At 43.0% G+C, this 23,780-nt stretch overlaps 1 protein-coding gene across 1 annotated transcript in view; it reads left to right on the top strand.

Moving 5' to 3' along the window:
* Nucleotides 1-23,780, top strand: part of MSH3 (mutS homolog 3) — a 429,495-nt gene that overhangs the window by 38,997 nt on the left and 366,718 nt on the right. Inside the window, 2 exon segments of the mRNA XM_082257605.1 lie at nucleotides 612-728; nucleotides 18,859-18,993. Of these exon segments, the coding sequence (XP_082113731.1) occupies nucleotides 612-728; nucleotides 18,859-18,993 (252 nt within the window).

Raw genomic sequence — 23,780 nt, forward strand, 5'->3', positions numbered from 1 at the left:
GAATATGAAGAGGCGGCGACTGTCAGAGGACGTAAGAGAAAACGGAATTTTTGTAAAATCTTACCTGTAAAATTCCTTTCTCTGAGTCCTCCGACAGTCGCCGCCCCCGCCCCTCTTTTGGGGTTTGATTGTATACTCTACTGCTATTCCACTAAAACTGAGATATGGTTGCAGGAAGTAGGAGGGTATTGACTGAGGGGACCACCCCTTGAGGGTGGGATATGTTAAAGCTTTATTGTTAACATATTCTGTTGCCTAGCTACTCCTTCGCAGCAAAGTCTAATACCCATATGTGACGAATATGAAGAGGCGGCGACTGTCGGAGGACTCAGAGAAAGGAATTTTACAGGTAAGATTTTACAAAAATTCCGTTTTTTTAACTCTAGCTCAGACAGAACAGTACAGTGACTTGGGGAACAATGGGAGAGGTTTTACAATCGGAAGAAAGCTGACAGGTGTGACTAGGCCATCAGGTTTCAGTTAAAACTATAAAGCATCCCCAACATGCTCTTTCTGCTTGTTCTGCAACCATTCTGTCAGCATTGTTTTTTGAAAAGCGCACTCCAAAATGTGGTAGCGTAGCTGCTAATTGTAATTTTAACCCTTTACAGATTGCAGGACGTGAGCTAAACATATACTGTCACCTTGACCACAATTTTATGACTGCGAGTATTCCCAGTCACAGATTATTTGTCCACGTCAGGCGACTTGTTGCAAAAGGATATAAAGTAAGTACATGTTTTTTTTTTAAATACTTTTTAAGGACCGTATATGTATGTTATTGTATCCCGTTATCTTTAACCTAAACCTGAATTCCAGATATGTTCCAGCTTGCACCAATGCAAGTTTGTATATTCCATTCCTGGCCGATCCCTGGGGAAGAGGAGAATCACTGTAGTAGTCACTGCTACCACGGTGATGCTTGCTGTCTTCTGGATCTTGTGCTGGGTGGCTGCCTTGCTACATAGTAACCACAGGCGGTTGCTCTATGGGTGCCCTTTACAGAAAGCTTTGCATTTTCTTAATGAATGCAAATGGATGAGGCAGAGAGACAGGGCGGTGATGACACAATCTCCACCTTGTCCAAACAAACAAAATCCTTTTATTTTTCTTATTTAGGGAGATGGATGTTCTCTCACTGATTTACTGCCCGTACCACGCAACCAACCCCCCTGTGGTTACTATGCAATAGGGCAACCACTCAACACAGGATCTGGAGAACAGCGAGGATCACTGTAATTGGGACGGTTACTACAGTGATTCTCATCTTCCACAGGGATCAGTTGGGTATGAAATTGACATTCATTGGTCGAAACTGAAACAATCTAACTATGCAGTAAAAAGGAAAAGATCCATAAGTCGTACATTATAAAGCAGACTCTTGTGCATAAAGTGAGATGAATGGCAGCCTCAGCCCAGACTCCAACTAGGCCATGCCGCCAACGTGTTTCCTCCCCTTGGAGCTTAATCATGGGGATTATGCAAAAAAAAAACCCATACCTGGAATTTAGCCCTGAAACACACGCATCAGAAAGATTCACCTGCTGTTAAGGTGTCACTAAACCCACCACATAAAGAACTTTCAATAAATGGTGTATTACATGTTCATACTCCTACAATGAGAATCATTTTCTGTATTCTGCAAAAAACCTGATTTATCCTACTGCTCTCTATCACCCCCTTCTGTTCATGTCCCTAATTCAACTAGGAATTTCGCAGCTGTTCAGGCAACTCTGCACATGCTCAGTTTTCAGTGAGTTTCTATGCTGAGCATTTCCTCCCTATCATATCTGAGCAGCCCATGTGACTAAAGAGCTACATATGTGGGTGTATACACAGTGGTAAATGACAGCCCGCTCCCTCCCTTCCTTCTCCATGCCCGCTAACTAGCTAAACACAATAGAGGAGGGATGTTACATGTAGATCAATGAAGGCTTCACCTCCATCTTATTCTAAGACACAAGCTAGAGGGGCGTGCCACAGTCTATGACTGGCATAAATCCACCCACACCATGTTATTTCCACAAAATCATGAAGATTTGATTTCAAATATATATTTGTATGACAATTTAAAATAGTTTATTGATATTAATTATTTATTTTGACTGTATTCCAAAGGCTTTTTGTTTTTTTAATTTTGAACGTGTGACCAGCAGCAGAGGACTAGAAGCTCCTCCTGCTTATGTTTCCCTGCAGACAGGCTGGGAAAGATCTGGGTCATGTGACAGCTGTATATCTATTAGAAAAAAAGGTAATTGCAGTAGATTTTTATTTTTTTAATTAAAAAATAATTGCAGTGCCATCATCCATATACATAATAGAAAGGACAATGTAAATTAAACAGTCTGTGTTCAAATCACTTTAAAGTTTGGTGCTTGCGACATTCAAGCTTGGTTCACACTAGATGTGATGCGAATTCACAGCTAATTCCGCACAGCATCAAAATTGCAACCCATGTATGCAAACTGATTTGTGGCCTGTATGTTAACGACATACAACAATTTGTTTGCAAAATGCAGTGCTATATGCAGAAAAGGATCGCATGGGTGTGAATACCCATGCGATCTGATTCTGGTGCGGACAAAAAAAGGGTCCTGCACAAGTTTGGTGTGATTTGTGCTATACAGATCCATGGCTCAAATGCACCCCAGAGACACTGCATATAATTTGCACAGGAATGTGTTGCCATTCCTTTTTAATTTTTTACATGTGGTGTCCCGCACCGCATGAGTGTGAATCCGGGACTCACTGCTTTCGAAAAAATATCTGTCAATGGGATATCTGTGCTTATACATTGAATAAAAAACAACATCAATGCTATATTTTTTAAATAAATAGGTGTATGTGGGTATTTATATTTGCTCTCTGGTTGGGCTTGTTTATCTCACTGCAAGTCTATCAGACAGAAGCTGTCTCATAGACAGCAGAGAGTATTCTGTTTTAATAAGTATTTTGAAATACTCCCCATGCTCCTGGTAATTGGAGAGTCTGAGATCTTTGCCTAGGCTTTAGGTCACATGAGAGCACTAAAGAAATAATTACTTTTTAACACAAAATAATAAAATAATTTGGAAATGGTGACTTGTGCATTGTTGGTTCATATGACATGTTAAAATTATTTTAAAGGATATTGAAATTAAAGTGTTAAAATAAAAAAGGTTTTTGCTTAGAATAAAGATCACGATTCTCTCACGATTCTTAAGAACTTTTTTTATTATAAAGATTTACCACCCGTGCACATTAAGTTATCGAACAAGATGGCAATAAAATAAGGCATACTCTTTGCTTCAATCAAATTTAAAGAAATGTAATGAAAAATAATGTAATGTGTAAAGAAATAGAAAAATTACCATTAAGGTATAGTAGGGTCTTTTATTTATTTTTATTTTTTTGAAGTACTTGCCGATACCAATTATGGATACCTACCGCAACTTTTTTGTTTACACTTCAGCTGTCAGCAATGGTACAAAGCACTGACAAGTTATTTTAATATTAGTTAATATGAATTTTATTTTTTCTAATTTTGCGCTTTTTTTTTTTTTTATGTGAAACATGTAAATATATGTTAAAGGTGTAAATATATTATTGAACAAGTAAACAAAAAAATCTTTACATGTTTAGTATTTCTTAAATGGTTTATAAATATAGAAGTAAATAAAAAAATCTGCAGTAAAATAATTCAATGAAGGAGACTAAGAAGTTAATGAGGTTGATTAGAGTAAATTAAGGGTTAATAAGGTGCTAAACAGGAAAACGATTTGATAAAAAAATGTATATTTCTCTAGCGCTCATTGACAGACGTAGTCCTCGGTGATACACCACCTTCGGGTTATGTTGCCTCCACAGGAGCAGGACTAGACAGGAAATTAAAAAGCTCTGGCCACACCCTAGGGGCAGTCCCAGAGGGTATATCCTCTCTCTCTCTCTGCCTCAGCAAATCAGTTATTTTCTGTCTAGTTAGGAGTAAGGACCTAGATACCTTGCTGGGATCTTAGGTCCTGGCAAGATTTTTTTCTTAACCGGTTGCCGACCGCCGCACGACTATATACTGCGGCGGTCAGCCCCGGCCAGGCAGAGTGACGTAGCGGTACGTCACTAGCCTTCGCCGCTCTGGCGCGCGCGCACCCGCGGTCCCGCCGATGACTCGATTGGGTTCAGAACCGATCAGTCATCAGGTCCAGGCCAATCATTTTTGGTCTGGACCTGTTGATCGGTCCTGCCCAATCAGATCTCCCTCTAAGCCTGTGAAATGTAAACACAGGCTTAGAGGAGATGTGCCCTCCCCTCCCAACGGTCTTTTTGGATCCAGCGTGAGAGGAGAGCACATCTAATTGTAAGTACAGCACCAAGCACGTACATACACAGTTAGATAGGCACATTTCACCCCCGATCGCCCCCCCAATTAACCCCTACAGCACCTGACACAACACACACTATATACAGCATATAGCATATACCTATATACCTGTATAAGTGTGATTTGTGAACAGGTGTAGCCCTTGCGACCCCCCCCTTTTCCACTCAAATTACCCCCCACCCCCCCCTAATAAAGATTTAACCCACTGATCCCCCCTGAACCCCCCCTGATCACCGCCGTTAACCCCTACACCCTCTGTCACATCAGCACTAATACAAACGCAATATACGGTGTTATTGTATTTTTGTATTAGTGTCATTGTGATCAGAATTAGCGCAGGCGACTAAGTTTCTGTCCCAAGAAGGTTTAGGGTCCCCGCCACCCGCCCAATAAAGATTTAAGCCCCTGACCCCCCCCTGATCACCCCTACACCCCCTGCCATAACACACACCGTATACAGTATATAGCATTTTGCTATATACCCGTATAAGTGTGATTTGTGGTCAGGTCTAGCGCTTGCGACCCCCCTTTTTCCACTTGAATTACCCGCCACCCCCCCCTAATAAAGATTTAAGCCCCTGATCCCACCTGATCCCCCCCTGATCACCGCTAGTTAACCCCTACACCCTCTGTCACATCAGCACTAATACAAACGTAATATACTGTGTTTTTGTATTTTTGTATTAGTGTCATTGTGATCAGAATTAGCGCAGGCGACTAAGTTTGTGTCCCAAGCAGGTTTAGGGTCCCCCCCACCCGCCCAATAAAGATTTAATCCCCTGATCCCCTCCTGATCACCCCTACACCCCCTGCCACAACGCACACTGTATACAGTATATAGCATTTTCTATATACCCGTATAAGTGTGACTTGTGACCAGGTTTAGCGCTTGCCACCGTTCCTTTTATCCTTAGGATACCCGCCAGTCCCTTCCAATAAAGATTTAAACCCCTGATCCCCCCCTGATCACATCCCGTTAACCCCTACACCCTCTGTCACATTAGCACTAATACACACATAATATACTGTTTTTACTGTATTTTTGTATTGGTGTCATTGTGACTTGAGGTTGCTCTAGCTAGCTAGTTTCTTTCCCAAAGGAGGTTTAGGGTCCCCGCCACCCCCCCCCAGATCCCCGGCGCATAGTTTAGAAGTAACCCCTTGATCACCACACACGCACGCACGCACCTACACTTCCATTTCTAGTATAGTGTTTGAACAGATCAATATCTGATCTGATCAGAGCTATACTAGCGCCCCCATAGTTTAGGGTTCCCAAAACGCGGTGTTTGCACGATCAGCACTGATTCCGGCCAGCACCTGCGTTTAACCCTTTCACCCAGGTAAGTGTAGTAATCAATAGATTACTGTCACTTACAAAAAACACAAGACACAAAACCGCTGTGTTAGCAGAGTCAGGCCTGATCCCTGCTAGCATTAGCAGTTTTTTTGGTAGCGCTTGAAATAGTCTTCGACAACCAGGTGCTTTTATTACCTGTGAGTCGCATCACTGTACGGGTAAATTTAGTTACCAAAATGTCTAAACGTTCGTACAGTGATGAAGCTATTTACAGTATAATGTCCATGTCAGGTGAGAGCGATGGGGAAGCCTCACCGGCAGAATCAGGGTCATTATACGAACCAGATGACAGCAGCGGCTCCCTGACAGACAGCTCCGACGACAGATGGGTCCCTGTTAGACCCAGGCGTACCCGACCCCATTCTGGTGTTGTTGAAATGCAGGAATCGCAGGGTGCTCGTATGGAGCAGAGTGTGGGTACTAGTGCCGCTCATCCTTCTGGCGACCTGGCAAGCGCCAGCGGCCTAGTACAACCTGGACCTAGTACAACCAGCACTGCAGTAAGACCTGGTGACGTGGCGAGTCCCCTAAGTGCAGTTGAAGCTGGTGCGGTGGCTAGCACAAGTAGTGGCCCGCAGCCACCGCGTATTCGAAGACAGGCCCGTAGAGCCCATAGTGCCCTCCCTGATGCGCTGGCATATCCCAATTGGCAACCCACTGATTCTACAGCGCCAGTACTTCCCCCCCATTCACCGCCCAACCTGGAATCCACGTGGAGACAGCTGGTTTTACGCCCCTGAACTTTTTTGAGCTGTTCTTCACGGAAGATCTTTTCAGATCTATTGTGGATCAATCAAATTTATATGCTCAACAATTTATCGCCGCCAACCCAAATTCGCACCTTGCCAGACGATTCGGCTGGAATCCTATAACGGTTTCCGAATTTAAGATCTTTCTGGGCCTTTCCCTCCACATGGGCATAACTAAACAAAGTGAATTGCGGCTATATTGGTCCACTAGCCCAGCTCACCATATGCGCATGTACTCTGCCTCCATGTCCAGGGGGAGATACGAGCAAATTCTGCGATTTATGCATTTCAGCGACAATGAAATCTGTCGTCCTCGGGGAGACCCTGCATACGATCGGCTCCACAAAATTCGGCCCCTCATAGACCACTTCAATCAGCGGTTTGCAGCCTTGTTTACCCCCGAACAAGTTGTCTGCATTGACGAGTCCCTGATTAAATTTACTGGCCGTCTTGCTATCAAACAGTACCTCCCCAGCAAGCGTGCCAGATACGGGGTCAAGTTGTATAAGCTCTGTGACAGGGCCACAGGCTATACAGTTAATTTCCGTGTCTATGAGGGAAAAGATAGCACTGTGGAGCCCCCGAACTGCCCAGACTACATAGGGAGCAGCGGTAAGATTGTTTGGGACTTGGTGTCACCCTTATCCGGAAAGGGGTACCATTTGTACGTGGACAATTTTTACACAAGCGTGCCACTATTTAGTCACCTGCTTGATTTACAAATTGGCGCATGTGGCACCGTGCGACCTAATCGCCGGGGCTTCCCCCAACGGCTTGTTAATTCCCGTCTTAGTCAGGGGGCGAGAGCCTGCTTGAAAACGGACAAATTACTTGCGGTGAAGTGGAAGGATACACGGGATGTTTATGTTCTGTCCTCCCTTCACGCAGACACGACAGTCCAAATCCCTACGGCAACTGGCGTTATGGAGAAACCCCTCTGTGTCCACGAATATAACCTTAACATGGGAGGGGTGGACCTTAACGACCAGCTTTTGGCGCCGTATTTAGTTGCCCGTAAAGCCAGACGCTGGTACAAAAAAGTGTCTGTTTACCTTTTCCAATTGGCTATGCTGAACGCCTTTGTCCTATACAAGGCGTCAGGACGAACTGGACCCTTCCGGGAATTCCAGGAAGCGGTCATCCTTGCCTACCTGTACCCAGGAGGCATGCCTGCCCAACTTCCCCTTCCAGATGCAGTGAGCCGGCTGCATGAGAGGCATTTTCCTTATGCCCTCCCGAGTACCCCTACCCAAATACGACCCCAAAGACGATGTCGTGTCTGTAGCAGGCGCGGATTTAGGCGTGACACCCGTTATTATTGTCCCAAATGTCCTGACCATCCTGGTCTCTGCATCGGGGAATGTTTTGAGCGCTACCATACACTAGTGGAGTATTAGTGTAGGGTACAGCACGACACAGTGTAGGGCACATAAACACAGGGTCTCGAAGGATGTTGGATGTCCATCGACATTTTGAGAGACCCAAGCTGGAAGAGAAGATCGCAGAAGATCGCACTCCCTCCCAAATCAAGAAATAAAGGAACAGTTAGAAAGTAAAATAAAAGGATCCAAAAACTGTTGTGGTGTCAGTAATTTTATATGTCCTTCTACTCCTTCCTACTATACTTTTTTCAATGTCCTTTGTTTGTTTTTTCATTCTTTTGTGACCTGTTTCTCTTGCAGGTAATTGTCGGCTACCACGCATTGATTTTATATATTCTGACACAAACAGCGTTTGCGCTCAGCATATATGGATACCTTTGCTGATAGCAGCTGTGGTGATTTTCTGATTTCAGCACTGCAGTTAAAATCTTATTTTGGTATACGTGGATAGCGCCGTGTATACCCATCATTAAATTCAGTGGGTGGTTGTTTGGGCGGTTAATGATGAGAATCCAAAAACTTTTGTTGTGTCAGTCATTTTATATGTCCTACTCTTCCTAATGTACTTTTTTTTAATGTACTTTGTTTGTTTTTTCATTCTTTTGTGACCTGTTTCTCTTGCAGGTAATTGTCGGCTACCACGCATTGATTTTATATATTCTGACACAAACAGCGTTTGCGCTCAGCATATATGGATACCTTTGCTGATAGCAGCTGTGGTGATTTTCTGATTTCAGCACTGCAGTTAAAATCTTATTTTGGTATACGTGGATAGCGCCGTGTATACCCATCATTAAATTCAGTGGGTGGTTGTTTGGGCGGTTAATGATGAGAATCCAAAAACTTTTGTTGTGTCAGTCATTTTATATGTCCTACTCTTCCTAATGTACTTTTTTTAATGTACTTTGTTTGTTTTTTCATTCTTTTGTGACCTGTTTCTCTTGCAGGTCCCTCGTCGGCTACCACGCATTGATTTTATATATTCTGACACAAACAGTGTTTGCGCTCAGCATATATGGATACCTTTGCTGATAGCAGCTGTGGTGATTTTCTGATTTCAGCACTGCAGTTAAAATCCTATTTTGGTATACGTGGATAGTGTCGTGTATACCCATCATTAAATTCAGTGGGTGGTTGTTTGGGCGGTTAATGATGAGTAATACTACGCATTATTCCTGTGCTGATTTCTGATAGGTTCTCTTTTTTTCCGTTCAGCCCACAGGCTGCATGAAAAAAAAAAACCTATATGCCAAACAAGGACCAGCAATGTACTGGTACGTTGCTGGACTTTGAGTGGTTGTACCAGGATGATGCCTGCAGATTTAGGCATCATCTTGGTATCGTTTTTTACAGCCAGCGGTCGGCTAACATGTAAAAGCAATCCTAGCAGGTAATTGGCCGCTAGACTGCTTTTACATGCAGTGGGAGGGGTCTCCCCCCCCCCCCCCACCGCCGCCTTCCGAAGCCTTCCGTGGTTTTTCTCGGGCTCTCCTGTCCCACCGGTTAACCCGAGAGTGCAGCCGGTGGTTCAGTTATCTAACCATAGAGCTAATTGAAGATTAGAATGGCTCCAATCATCTCTATGGCCTAAGATGCCGGAGGCTACGAGCATTTCATGACTTCTTTTTCGCCAGAAATAAACAGGGCCATTGGGAAATTGGGAAAGTATTTTATCACACCAATTTTGGCGTGGTCAGATACATTAAGGTCAGAGGAGAGATCTAGAGTATAAAAGACCCCAATTTTTTTAAAAAAGAGTACCTGTCACTACCGATTGCTATCATAGGGGATATCTAAATTCACTGTGATAACAATAAAAATGATTAAAAAAAAAAAAAATTAAAGGAAAGGTGTCAAAATAACATAAAAAAAAAAAAAAAAAAAAAAAAAAAAAAATTGAGCCCCCCCCCCTTTCCCCCCGTGCTTGCACGCAATGGCACACGCAAGCGTTGGTCTAGTGTCATATGTAAACCGCAATTTCAGCATGCATGTGAGGTATCGCCGCGATCGCCAGATCGAGTGCAGTAATTTTTGCAGTAGACCTCCTCTGTAAGTCTAAAGTGGTAACCTGTAGAGACTTTTAAAGTTTTTAAAAATGTACGTACGTTGTTGCCGCTGCGCAGGCGTGCGCAATTTTTAAAGCATGTCATGTCAGGTGTCTATGAACTCGGCATAAGATCATCTTTTAAATTTTACCAAAAAAATTGGAATTATATAGTGTATTTGTGAAATAAATTAAAAAAAAATGTATTTTTTTCGCAAAAATTGCGTTTGGAAAATCTGTGCGCAAATACCGTGTGACAAAAAAATTTGCAACATCCCCCATTTTATTCTATAGGGCCTCTGCTTTAAAGAAATATATAATGTTTGGGGGTTCAAAGTAATTTTCTAGTAAAAAAAAAAATATTTTTTCATGTAAACAAAAAGGCACAGAAAAGGCTTGGTTTTCAAGTGGTTAGAAGAGTGGGTGATGTGTGGATAAGATTGAGCATAAAATGCCGGGACAGTTCAAACACCCCCCAAATGACCCCTTTTTGAAAAGTAGACACCCAAAGCTATTTGCTGAGAGGCATGGTGAGTCCATGGAATATTTTATATTTTGCTACAAGTGTCGGGAAAATTATTATTTCTTTTTTTTTTGTTGTTTTTTTACAGAAAGTTGTCACTAAATGATATATTGCTCACACATGCCATGTGTATATGTGAAATGACACCCCAAAATACATTCTGCTGCTTCTCCTGAGTACAGGGATACCCCATGTGTGAGACTTTTTGGCAGCGTAGCTGTGTACGCGCCCCCGAAAACCAATCCACATCTTCAGGTTTTCTAATGGCGTAAATTGCTGATTTTACCCCTGACTACCTGTCACAGTTTCAGAGGCCCTGAAATTTCAAGATAGCACAAAACCCCCCCAAATGACCCCATTTTGCAAAGTAGACACTCCAAGCTATTGGCTGAGAAGCATGGTGAGTCCATGGAATAGTTTATATTTTGCCACAAGTTTCGGGAAAATAATTTTTTTTTTTTTTTTAACACAAAGTTGTCAGTAAATGATATAATGCTCACGCATGCCATGGGTATATGTGAAATGACACCCCAAAATACATTCTGCTGCTTCTCCTGAGTACAGGGATACCCCATGTGTGAGACTTTTTTGCAGTCTAGCCGAGTACAGGACCCCGAAAACCAACCTCCACTTTCAGGCTTTCCAAGGGCGTAAATTGTTGATTTCACTCCTGACTACCTATCACAGTTTCGGAGGCCCTAAAATTCCAAGATAGCACAAAACCCCCCCAAATGACCCAATTTTGCAAAGTAGACACTCCAATCTATTTGCTGAGAGGCATGGTGAGTATTTTGCAGCTCTCATTTTTTTTGGAAAATGAAGAAAAAACAGGAAAATGCATTTTTTTTCCTCTTTTTTCAATTTCCAAAACTTTGTGACAAAAAGTGAGATCTGCAAAACACTCAACATGCCTCTCTGCAAATAGCTCAGGGTGTCTACTTTCCAAAATGGGGTCATTTGGGGGGGTTTTGTGCTATCTTGGAATTTTAGGGCCTCCGAAACTGTGATAGGTAGTCAGGAGTGAAATCAACAATTTACGCCCTTGGAAAGCCTGAAAGTGGAGGTTGGTTTTCGGGGTCCTGTACTCGGCTAGACTGCAAAAAAGTCTCACACATGGGGTATCCCTGTACTCAGGAGAAGCAGCAGAATGTATTTTGGGGTGTCATTTCACATATACCCATGGCATGTGTGAGCAATATATCATTTACTGACAGCTTTGTGTAAAAAAAAAAAAAATATATATATATATATATATATTTCCCGGAACTTGTGGCAAAATATAAAATATTCCATGGACTCACCATGCCTCTCAGCAAACAGCTTGGGGTGTCTACTTTCCAAAATGGGGTCATTTGGGGGGGTTTTGTGCTATCTTGGAATTTTAGGGCCTCCGAAACTGTGATAGGTAGTCAGGAGTGAAATCAACAATTTACGCCCTTGGAAAGCCTGAAAGTGGAGGTTGGTTTTCGGGGTCCTGTACTCGGCTAGACTGCAAAAAAGTCTCACACATGGGGTATCCCTGTACTCAGGAGAAGCAGCAGAATGTATTTTGGGGTGTCATTTCACATATACCCATGGCATGTGTGAGCAATATATCATTTACTGACAGCTTTGTGTAAAAAAAAAAAAAATATATATATATATATATATATATTTCCCGGAACTTGTGGCAAAATATAAAATATTCCATGGACTCACCATGCCTCTCAGCAAACAGCTTGGGGTGTCTACTTTCCAAAATGGGGTCATTTGGGGGGGTTTTGTGCTATCTTGGAATTTTAGGGCCTCCGAAACTGTGATAGGTAGTCAGGAGTGAAATCAACAATTTACGCCTTTGGAAAGCCTGAAAGTGGAGGTTGGTTTTCGGGGTCCTGTACTCGGCTAGACTGCAAAAAAGTCTCACACATGGGGTATCCCTGTACTCAGGAGAAGCAGCAGAATGTATTTTGGGGTGTCATTTCACATATACCCATGGCATGTGTGAGCAATATATCATTTACTGACAGCTTTGTGTAAAAAAAAAAAAAAAATATATATATATATATATTTCCCGGAACTTGTGGCAAAATATAAAATATTCCATGGACTCACCATGCCTCTCAGCAAACAGCTTGGGGTGTCTACTTTCCAAAATGGGGTCATTTGGGGGGGTTTTGTGCTATCTTGGAATTTTAGGGCCTCCGAAACTGCGACAGGTAGTGCAGAGGTGACATGAACAATTTACGCCATTAGAAAACCTGAGAGTGTTGATTGGTTTTCGCGGTCCTGTACACAGCTAGGCTCCCAAAAAGTCTCACACATGGGGCATCCCCATACTCAGGAGAAGCGGCAGAATGTATTTTGGGGTGTCATTCCACATATACCCATGTCATGTGTGAGAAATTTATCTTTTAGTGACAACGTTGTGTAAAAAAAAAAAATTAAAAAAAAAAATTGTAATTTTCCCGAAACTTGTGGCAAAATATAAAATATTCCATGGACTCACCATGCCTCTCAGCAAACAGCTTGGGGTGTCTACTTTCCAAAATGGGGTCATTTGGGGGGGTTTTGTGGCATCTTGACATTTCAGGGCCTCCTAAACCGTTATAGGTAGTGAGAAAATGCAATGAAAAATGTACGCCCTTTGAAATTCTGATGGTGGTGATTTGTTTTCCGGCTCCCGTACACAGCTACGCTCCCAAAAAGTCTCACATATGTGGTATCCCTGTACTCAGGAGAAGCAGCAGAATATATTTTGGGGTGTAATTACACATATACCCATGGCATGTGTGAGCAATATATCATTTCAATGACAACTTTGTGTAAAAAAAAAAAAAAAAAATTTTTTTAGTCATTTTTCAAACACCTGTGACAAAAAAATAAAATATTCAATGAGCTCAACATGCCTCTCAGAACATTCCTTAGGATGTCTACTTTCCAAAAAGTGGTAGTTTGGGGGGGTTTTGTACTGCCCCGCCATTTTAGCACTTCATGAAATGAGATAGGCAGTCAGAAATTAAAGCTTCGTAAATTTCAGTATTTACACCATAGTTTGTAGACGCTATAACTTTTGCGCAAACCAATAAAAATACGCTCATTGATTTTTTTTTTGTCAAAGACATGTAGCTAAATATATTTTGGCCAAAAAAAATGACATAAATTGAGTATATTGGATATTTTTTAAAAGACAAAGTTGAAAATGTCATTTTTTTGCAAAATTTTCGCTCTTTTTTTATTAATATCGCAAAAAATAAAAAGCGCAGAGGTGATCAAATGCCACCAAAAGAAAGCTCTGTTTGTGGGAAAAAAAGGACGTAAATTTCGTTTAGGTACAGCATTGCATGACCGAGCAATTATCAGTTAAAGTCACGAAGTGCCAAGTTGAAAAAAGGGGTCTGGTCCTTTAGCAGCCAAATCCTCCGGGGCTTAAGTGGTTAAAGGATTTTTTAGACAGCTTTTTTTCTACAGTGTTCCTGTGAGATCATCAAGCAAGAAAGCTGAACTGGGCGACGGGCTGGATGTTGAGATCCGGTGGTCACCCCAGTTCAGCCTACGAGCGCGTGCAGGCCATAGCTCCGCGCTGGGTCGGCCGCGTCAAAGTCCCATTAAAGGACTGACCCCGCGAGTTAAACGTCTCGCTGAAACGCCAAAGACCATGAGTCACGGCGTCCATATCGGTCGACAGCCCTCCCGCCCCGGTGGAGAGGGGTACTGTCAGGAGTTGGTGCCCGCCTGGTTCCGGTATGGTGAGTAGTATGTTCCCCCTTTTCCCCTGACGGGTCTTGTGGTGAACGCGGGCCCCTCTCTGTATGGTAAGATGGAGTCCCTCTCTATCCTATAAATGACACAGATCCTCCTACTTTGAGTGTGATTTTATGTGCAAAAAGCCAGGAGGCTTGGTTTGGGAGCTAACAATCTAATTGTATACATGTTAAAAAGATTATAATCTGTGGCATTCTGGGAATCTTACGGTGATAAGAATAAGCTACCTACCAGTCAGAAGCCACGGACATGTAGACTGCCTTCCTAATCAGATCTCCAGCTATTAGCAGGCCTCCCGAATGGCCATGCGGTCCGCCAGGGCCGGTACCGCCAACCACGCCAAATCCCCATGCAGAGAGAGTGTTGTGTGCCCTGCAGCACACCGCTATTCAGTACAGGCCGCCGCCATTTTTTTTGCTGGATCGCACGAGCCGCCATTTTGGCGTAGCCTCGTGTCTCCAGCATGGGGGCGGCCATGTTTGAGGTGATCCAAACACCTCGTGGAGCTAGGGGAGGCGCCGGAAGGCGTGCAGAGGGGCGGAGCCGCCTCCTTTCTTCCTGGGCAGCCAGCCAAAAGACTTCCTGTTTGTCAAGACAGCGCTGTAACCTGTTGCAGTTAAACTCTGAGCATCAAGTGGTGAGCCTGGGGGTCTATCTCTCTCTCTCTCTCTCTCTCGATCGATAGGGATCCCTAGCAGGTAACACTAAGGGGCTTTTTGTGGCGCTGGGGGTCTGGAAAAAAAAAAAAAAAAAAAAAAAAAAAAAAAAAAAAAAAAAAAATTTTATTTTTGAATTATATTATCCAGGAAGTGACTGGAATTATCATGGACCCTGCCACACATATTCCCCCACCTGTTTCCCTCGAGGGGGCCACGGGACCCGCCGGTGCACAGAGTGTAGAGTCATTTACAGCAATTTTGGAGTCTATGGTGGCTCGGGTGGAGGCGGCCTGTCAGGGACGGGGGTCAAGGAAGCGACCCCCGCCTACCCCTATACTATCTGACACCTCTGACTCTGATTCAGAGATGGTCACTGCAGTTGCAGGTTCCTCTGCAAAGGCTGTTATCCCAGGTAAAGCCCCTTCAGACAGTGAGGAGGACGCTTCTTCTCCTGCTATAATTCAGGAAGAAGCATTGGTGGACGCACTAGTTGTGGCAGTGCAGGAAACCTTAAAACTTGAGGCTTTACCGGCAGAGGCAACTGAAACAGAGATTCCTTTTGGTACTAATAAGCCCATCAAAACGGTGAAGGTTTTTCCTGTACCCAAATGTTTCGGTAATCAGATTAAAGGAGAATGGGAGCATTCTAAACGTACCTTTACTATTTCCAAGCGTATTGCTAGACGCTATCCGTTTGAGGAATCCATCATTAAGAAATGGACGGTACCACCAGTGGTGGATCCACCTATTTCCAGGCTGAATAAAGCCACGGTTATCCCAGTGGAGGACACTTCGTCCTTTAAGGATCCGGTGGATCGAAAGATGGAAGCAAAGTCCCGCACCATCTTCTCTCTGATAGGGTCAGCATTTAGACCAGTAATTGTTATTGGTCTAGTTTCCCAGACACTTACGGAATGGGCGAAAATGGTACGCCAAGACCTTAGGGGAAAAGATATTCCCCAGGAGACATCTGATTTGATGGAACAGATTATACAAGGGCTACAGTTTATCTGTGACGCAGCCTTGGACACTACTCCCTTATTAGGGCATGCATCTATGTCAGCGGTGATCCTCAGACGTGTGCTGTGGTTAAAATGCTGGTCAGCTGACCTAGGTTCCAAAAAGACCTTGACAAATCTCCCTTTTCAGGGGAATCGTCTATTTGGGGCCAACCTAGATGAAATCATCAAGGATGCCACTGGGGGCAAGAGCACTTTTTTGCCACAGGCTGCTAAAGCTAAGGGACCTCGCAACAAGCGAGGACCTTTCTTTACCGCCCATAAAGGGCGCCCGGCTGGTACTAGCGGGAAAGGCAAGACTCCTCCAGGAGGGTTCAAGAAGGGCTGGTCGGACAAGCAGAGGACCAACCCAGCCAAACCCGAAGCAAAGGAGTACACAGCCTGAAGGTGCGCCCCCACCCGGTTTCAGGGTGGGGGGACGTTTTCACCGGTATTCAGGACATTAGATCGAGCTTCAACCACTACTACCGGTGCGATTCTTCCCTTCCAACATTGAAGTACTACAGGAAGCGGTAGTTACCGTTCCCTGAATAGATCTTTTCCTTTACCTTTTCCTAAGATTAGTCCCTATACCTCACAGGAATCGGATCTGGTTGACCAGATAGGCCAAGTAGCCTCTAGTCGGGTGACTTCGGTCCCTGAGGTTCAACCAGAAAAGATCACCCTTCCTGATAACAATCAGGTATCTGATAAATGTGTGGGAACAGAAAACGACCAGACTTTCTCGGATGGTCGGGGCCAGATACCTCTAGGGACGCCTGGTTCAGATTCTATCAGCGCCAGTGGTCCTAGAAATTCTAGGCTGGCCTCCTCAAGCCGGCCTGGCCGACTTGCACATGCTAGTCGCAGACGTTCCGTGGGAACTTCGTCTCAGGGAGTGTCTGTGGTCTCAAGGACCAATTTACCATCATGCTTTACAGTCGCTGGGTTTAATGGCCTGGCCATCGAGACCCAAGTACTGAAGGACAGAGGTTTGTCTACTTCAGTCATTCCTACCCTTATTAAAGCAAGGAAAGCGACTTCCAGCAAGGTCTTTTATCACACATGGAAGACTTATATTGCGTGGTGCGAATCTTTAGGATTTCCTCCACGTACCTATTCGGTGACTCGAATATTGGCCTTTTTGCAACAAGGGGTTGAGCAGAAGCTAGCCTTGAGCACCATCAAGGGTCAAGTTTCAGCATTAGCAATCTTCTTTCAGAAACCTTTAGCTACCAAGTCCTTGGTGCGGAATTTCATCCAAGGGGTGCGGCACCTGGCTCCTCCAGTCCGCGCGCCCTTACCGCCCTGGGATCTTAATTTGGTTTTGTCGGTTCTACAGAAACCTCCCTTTGAAAACATCAGGGAGATTCCCTTGCTTACTTTATCCCAGAAGGTGGCCTTCTTGGTGGCTATTACTTCTGCTCGCAGGGTGTCAGAACTGGCTGCATTATCATGCCAGTCCCCATACCTAGTGATTCATAGGGATAAGGTAGTACTTCATCCTAAGCCATCTTTTCTTCCTAAGGTGGTTTCAGATTTTCATCTGAATGAAGATATTGTACTACCTTCCTTGTGTCCTCAGCCCAAGCATCATCGGGAACATGCGTTGCATTCCTTAGATGTGGTTCGGGCAATCAGGGTATACCTGAAAGCTACGGAATCATTCCGTAAGACGGATTCACTTTTTGTGATCACGGATGGCCCCAGAAAGGGTTTGCCTGCATCTGCCGCGACCATTGCCAAATGGATTAGACAAACGGTGGTACAGGCTTATTCTATTAAGGGTCAGAGTCCTCCGTTCCCTGTTAGGGCGCACTCCACTCGAGCGCTCAGTACTTCCTGGGCCTTTCGCCATCAGGCGTCAGTGGTCCAGGTATGTAAGGCGGCCACCTGGTCGTCGGTACATACCTTTACAAAATTCTATAAAACTGATGTGATGGCATCGGCGGATGCCTCATTTGGCCGCAAGGTTTTGCAGGCCGCAATTTGAGGAGACCGGTGGTCTACCTCGAGGGTTTTTTTCTGTTTGAAAAAAAAAAAAATAATTTTTCTCTTTTTTGTTGAGTCTCATCATTAAGGATGAGCATTGTAAACTTCTAGTTGGCACCGGTTGGGCCTTCTAGATTGGGATTTGATTTCCATTTTCCCACCCCTCATTTGTGATACTGCTCTGGGACGTCCCGAAGGTGGTGTATCACCGAGGACTACGTCTGTCAATGAGCGCTAGAGAAAAATGGATTTTTGTAAAATCTTACCGTAAAATCCTTTTCTCTTAGCTCATTGACAGACGTAGTCCCCGCCCCTCTGTTTTTGAGTTGGGTTGGGTTAAAATCTCTAAAGACCTGCTCCTGTGGAGGCAACATAACCCGAAGGTGGTGTATCACCGAGGACTACGTCTGTCAATGAGCTAAGAGAAAAGGATTTTACGGTAAGATTTTACAAAAATCCATTTATTGTTTGTTTGTTTGTTTTTTTTTTGTTTTTTTTCCCCCTTTAGGAGGTTGCTTTAAACTGACTTTATTTGCAGACCAAAGTTTATCCCTTTTGATCTGTAAATAAATAAACAGAAGGACAGATAAGAAGATAAAATGTTTCTTTTTATCCATCTCTTTTGGTAGCTGAGCAATGTTGTTAATAAACATTGCTGGCTGCTTTTTTTTTTGACAGCTGTGAGCACTGGAACTGCTCTGCACTTTTTACATGAATCTTGGAAATGCTGGATTAAGAGTGTGTGGGGGGTCAATTTGTGATCTTTTAACGATTATTTGTGCAGCTCTAGTACCTGTCAAAACTAGTTCCCTGCTCTCTGGGAAAAAAAACAAAAAACTTTGAGAACACAGGGTGAAGGAGGAGGACAAGTGGAGCTCCTGTTTTCAAGTGGAGTTTTGCTATAATTCAGGGAATGCATTAAGGTAAAAAAATTGTATTTTGTCCATTTATCCATGTGTTCTGTGTCTCTTTATCACCGCATCCTGTAATTCTATAATATTCCACTATGTGGCATTACAGTCCCATGAAGTTGTAATTCGGTTCCCTTTGCAGGTTGGCGTAGTTAAACAAACAGAAACGGCAGCGCTGAAGGCAGCAGGTGACAACAAGAATTCTTTGTTTACCAGACGACTTTCTGCCCTGTACACAAAGTCAACGCTCATTGGAGAAGATATCCTTTTATATAGTGTGATTCCATTTAATCAATACAACTGTCAGAGGCTCTTCAGCTTCTTCATTGCTACCTCTGGAAAGGTTTTTTCTTTTTAGGTCTTCAGAATTGTATGTTTACTCTTGAGTGATTTTATGGTGAACGAACATATTTTGGAGAATATGCGACTAACACAGCCAAAAAAAACCACAAAGGTACAATTGATATTAATGTCCATAAATTATATACAGTTAGGTCCATTTATATTTAGACACCGGCACAATTTTATATTTTTTCCAGGCATTTACCAAAACATATATTCAAGCTATAGTTATATAATAGATATTGGCTGAAAGTGCGCACACTCAGGTTAAATTTGACAGTATGTACATCCAAATCAGAGGAAGGGTTTAGGAATTACAGCTCATAAGAATAGCCACCCTCCCCTTTTTGCAATAAAAAGCGGTTTCATGGCCCGGTGTGGGCTACTCCTTTGTTGTTTCATCAATTAAGCAGGTAAAAGGTCTGGAATCGATTCTAAGTGTGGTATTTGCATTTGAAATCTATTGCTGTGAACCTTCATTGTGCGTTCAAAGGAGTTGTCCATGCAAGGGAAACAGGCCATTGTAAGGCTTCAAAAACAAAACAAATCCATCAGAGAGATAGCAGCAACATTAGGAGTGGCCAAATCAATAGCTTGGTACATTCTGAGGAAAGAAGAACGCACTGGTAAGCTCAGCTACATAAAAAGGCCTGGATGTCCACGGAAGACAACAGTGGTGGATGATCGCAGGATCCTCTCTATGGTAAAGAAAAACCCATTCACAACATCCAGACAAGTGGGAGACATTCTCCAGAAGGTGGGCGTATCATTGTCAAAGTGTACAATCAAGAGAAGACTTCAGAAGAGCAAATTCAGAGGGTTCACCACAAGGTGCAAACCATTTATAAGCCTGAAGAATAGAAAAGCCAGATTAGAGTTTGCCCAAAATATCTAAAAAAGCCAGACCATTCTGGAAAAGCATTCTTTGGACGGATGAAACGAAGGTTAATCTTTACCAGAATGGTGGGAAGTAAAAAGTGTGGAGAAGGCTTGGAACTAAACGTCAACGTCCCTTCTGGTCTGCAGCTCGCCGTGTGTGGAACGCGGAAGCTCCATCGGCGCTGCTTGCACCTGTCTGAATTGATCTGCTACAGCCGCAGCTTAAGCGTGAGTCACTACTGCTCCCTTTGTGATTTAACATTACATGCTACGCTAAGAGGTTTTTTCCCCACACTCAGATGGGATCCATCGGTCCCTAAGGATAGATTGGGGACAGCTCTGAGGATTTTTTTCCATACACCTACCCTATGCAGCCAGTATTACTATCTTGCTGAGGGGTAAGTGCGACCTCTAGTGTTAGTGGGAACACAGTAATCGGAGCTCACCATCACTATCGCAATCTTTACTCAATTCATTTTTAAATTGGAGTGATCACCTTTTACCTATCTCTTCACCAATATTTATTACTATTATCTGTACCATACCTTGTCACATTATTAAATATCTTCACCAAGCACTTTTGTATTTTTTAATATCCGGCCAGATTTTAGTATTTTACAATTTCTGCATGATAATTATTTCTGCACATACAGTGCCTTGCGAAAGTATTCGGCCCCCTTGAACTTTGCGACCTTTTTGCCCCATTTCAGGCTTCAAAAATAAAGATATAAAACTAATTTTTTGTGAAGAATCAAGAACAAGTGGGGACACAATCATGAAGTGGAACGAAATTTATTGGATATTTCAAACTTTGTTAACAAATAAAAAACTGAAAAATTGGGCGTGCAAAATTATTTAGCCCCTTTACTTTCAGTGCAGCAAACTCTCTCCAGAAGTTCAGTGAGGATCTCTGAATGATCCAATGTTGACCTAAATGACTAATGATGATAAATAGAATACACCTGTGTGTAATCAAGTCTCCGTATAATGCACCTGCACTGTGATAGTCTCAGAGGTCCGTTTAAAGCGCAGAGAGCATCACGAAGAACAAGGAACACACCAGGCAGGTCCGAGATACTTTTGTGGAGAAGTTTAAAGCCGGATTTGAATACAAAAATATTTCCCAAGCTTTAAACATCCCAAGGAGCACTGTGCAAGCGATAATATTGAAATGGAAGGAGTATCAGACCACTGCAAATCTACGAAGACCTGGCCGTCCCTCTAAACTTTCAGCTCATACAAGGAGAAGACTGATCAGAGATGCAGCCAAGAGGCCCATGATCACTTTGGATGAACTGCAGAGATCTACAGCTGAGGTGGGAGACTCTGTCCATAGGACAACAATCAGTCGTATACTGCACAAATCTGGCCTTTATGGAAGAGTGGCAAGAAGAAAGCCATTTCTTAAAGATATCCATAAAAAGTGTTGTTTAAAGTTTGCCACAAGCCCACCTGGGAGACACACCAAACATGTGGAAGAAGGTGCTCTGGTCAGATGAAACCAAAATTGAACTTTTTGGCAACAATGCAAAACTTTGTTTGGCATAAAAGCAACACGGCTCATCACCCTGAACACACCATCCCCACTGTCAAACATGGTGGTGGCAGCATCATAGTTTGGGCCTGCTTTTCTTCAGCAGGGACAGGGAAGATGGTTAAAATTGATGGGAAGATGGTTGGAGTTCACAAATAAACATATCCAGGTGTTAGAATGGCCAAGTCAAAGTCCAGACCTGAATCCAATTGAGAATCTGTGGAAAGAATTGAAAACTGCTGTTCACAAACGCTCTCCATCCAACCTCACTGAGCTCGAGCTGTTTTGCAAGGAGGAATGGGCAAAAATTTCAGTTCCTCGATGTTCAAAACTGATAGAGACATACCCCAAGCGACTTACAGCTGTAATCGCAGCAAAAGGTGGCGCTACAAAGTATTAAGGGGGCTGAATAATTTTGCACGCCCCATTTTTCAGTTTTTTATTTGTTAAAGTTTGAAATATGCAATAAATTTCGTTCCACTTCATGATTGTGTCCCACTTGTTGTTGATTCTTCACAAAAAATTACAGTTTTATATCTTTGTTTGAAGCCTGAAATGTGGCAAAAGGTTGCAAAGTTCAAGGGGGCCGAATACTTTCGCAAGGCACTGTATTTTACCTTTGCACTAGCACTTTTAGTTTGCACATAATTTTATATATGGTCTGGTTTACCACACACACCAAAGGTAGCGCCGTTTCCAACTATCTTTCCCCCTCATATAAGGCTTGGAACAGCCCATGATCCAAAGCACACAACGTCATCTGTAAAACATGGCTGAGGCAGTGTGATGGCATGGGCACTGGATCGATGGTGTTTTTTGTTGATGTGACAGAAGACCGAAGCAGCTGGATAAATTCTGCAGTGTTTAGAGATATACTATCAGCCTAGATTCAGCCAAATTCAGTAAAGTTGATTGGATGGCCCTTTACGGTACAGATGGACAATGATCCAAAACACACTGCAAAAGCAACCCAGGAGCTTTTGAAGGAACAGAAGTGGAATATTCTACAATGGCCGAATAAATCGCCTGATCTCAACCCAATTGAGCATGCATTCCATTTGCTGAAGGCAGAAAGACCCACAAACAAAGAACAACTGAAGACAGCTGCAGTTAGAGCCTGGCAAAGCATCAGAAAGGAGGAAACCCAGTCTTTGGTAATATCCTTGGGTTCCACACTTCAGGCAGTCATTGCCAGAAAAGGATTTTCAACAAAATATTAAAAATGAACATTTTATTTATGATTATGTATTTATTCAATTACATATGAGCCCCTAAAATGGGGGGACTGTATATAAAAATGGTTTCAGTTCCTAAAATGTGTACTTGATATTTATGTTCAACCACTTGAATTAAAACTGAAAGTCTGCACTTCAAATTAATTTGGATTGTTCCGTTTTAATTTTATTCTGGTGGCATACAGAGCCAAAAATATGAAAATTGTGCCTGTGTCCAAATTATATATGGACCTAACTGTATGTAATAGTCCCCACACCATGTGAAAAAATCTTCTGTCATTTTAATAGTTGTTCTTCCAGCAGTGCAACACCTTTCACCACCACCATAATAAAATGAGCACTTCCGTTTGCCATCACTGCTCTGATGTCACGTCCAGCGTGAACTTCCGGTGGTTGGAACACATGCCGGTTCCCAGTCGGAGGTACAGTGGTGCAAGTTCACGATAATGCTGTTTACATTTTGGTGCCAGGGTTGGGCAAATTTACAAGTGAGTCGCATACTTTTATGTGTTGTAAATTCAGTTTAATAAAATACTACACTTAGTACTTTTTCTGGTGGTTTGATGTTGTGGTGTTCCTGGAGCGATAACAGAAGACCTACTGAGGAATGGTGTGATCAATTTGGAGGTGTTAATGGCCAATGCCACAGCATTTGGTGACCTTAGTTTAGAGGTCACTGGACTGGCGGTGAGTGAGCATTTTTTTATGGTGATGGTGGTGAAATGAGTTGCACTGGTGGAAGAACATCTATTAAAATGCATCAGATTTTTTCATAGTGTGGAGACTATAGTTTATGGTCAATAACCCTCTTGTAGGTTAAAACAAATCTTAATGCCTAAGCCAAATTTTGCAACGTTGACATGTGTTAATAAAACCATACATATCACAATTACTTTGTGCATCCAGGTGGATTATGCCTTGTGTTTTTTTTTTTTTTTTTAGGGCTTTTCTTTAGTAGTAAATTGTAGGGGGATGGAGAAACAGCACAGGGAGCCAACCGGGTCTGATGCAGTGCAAGTAACATGCTGATAGGAGGAGAGAACACGATGACTAAGAGGAGCTCTTTTTTCACTG

This window comes from Pelophylax lessonae (genome assembly GCF_965119305.1).
Source record: "Pelophylax lessonae genome assembly, chromosome: 1".
Lineage (NCBI taxonomy): Eukaryota > Metazoa > Chordata > Amphibia > Anura > Ranidae > Pelophylax > Pelophylax lessonae.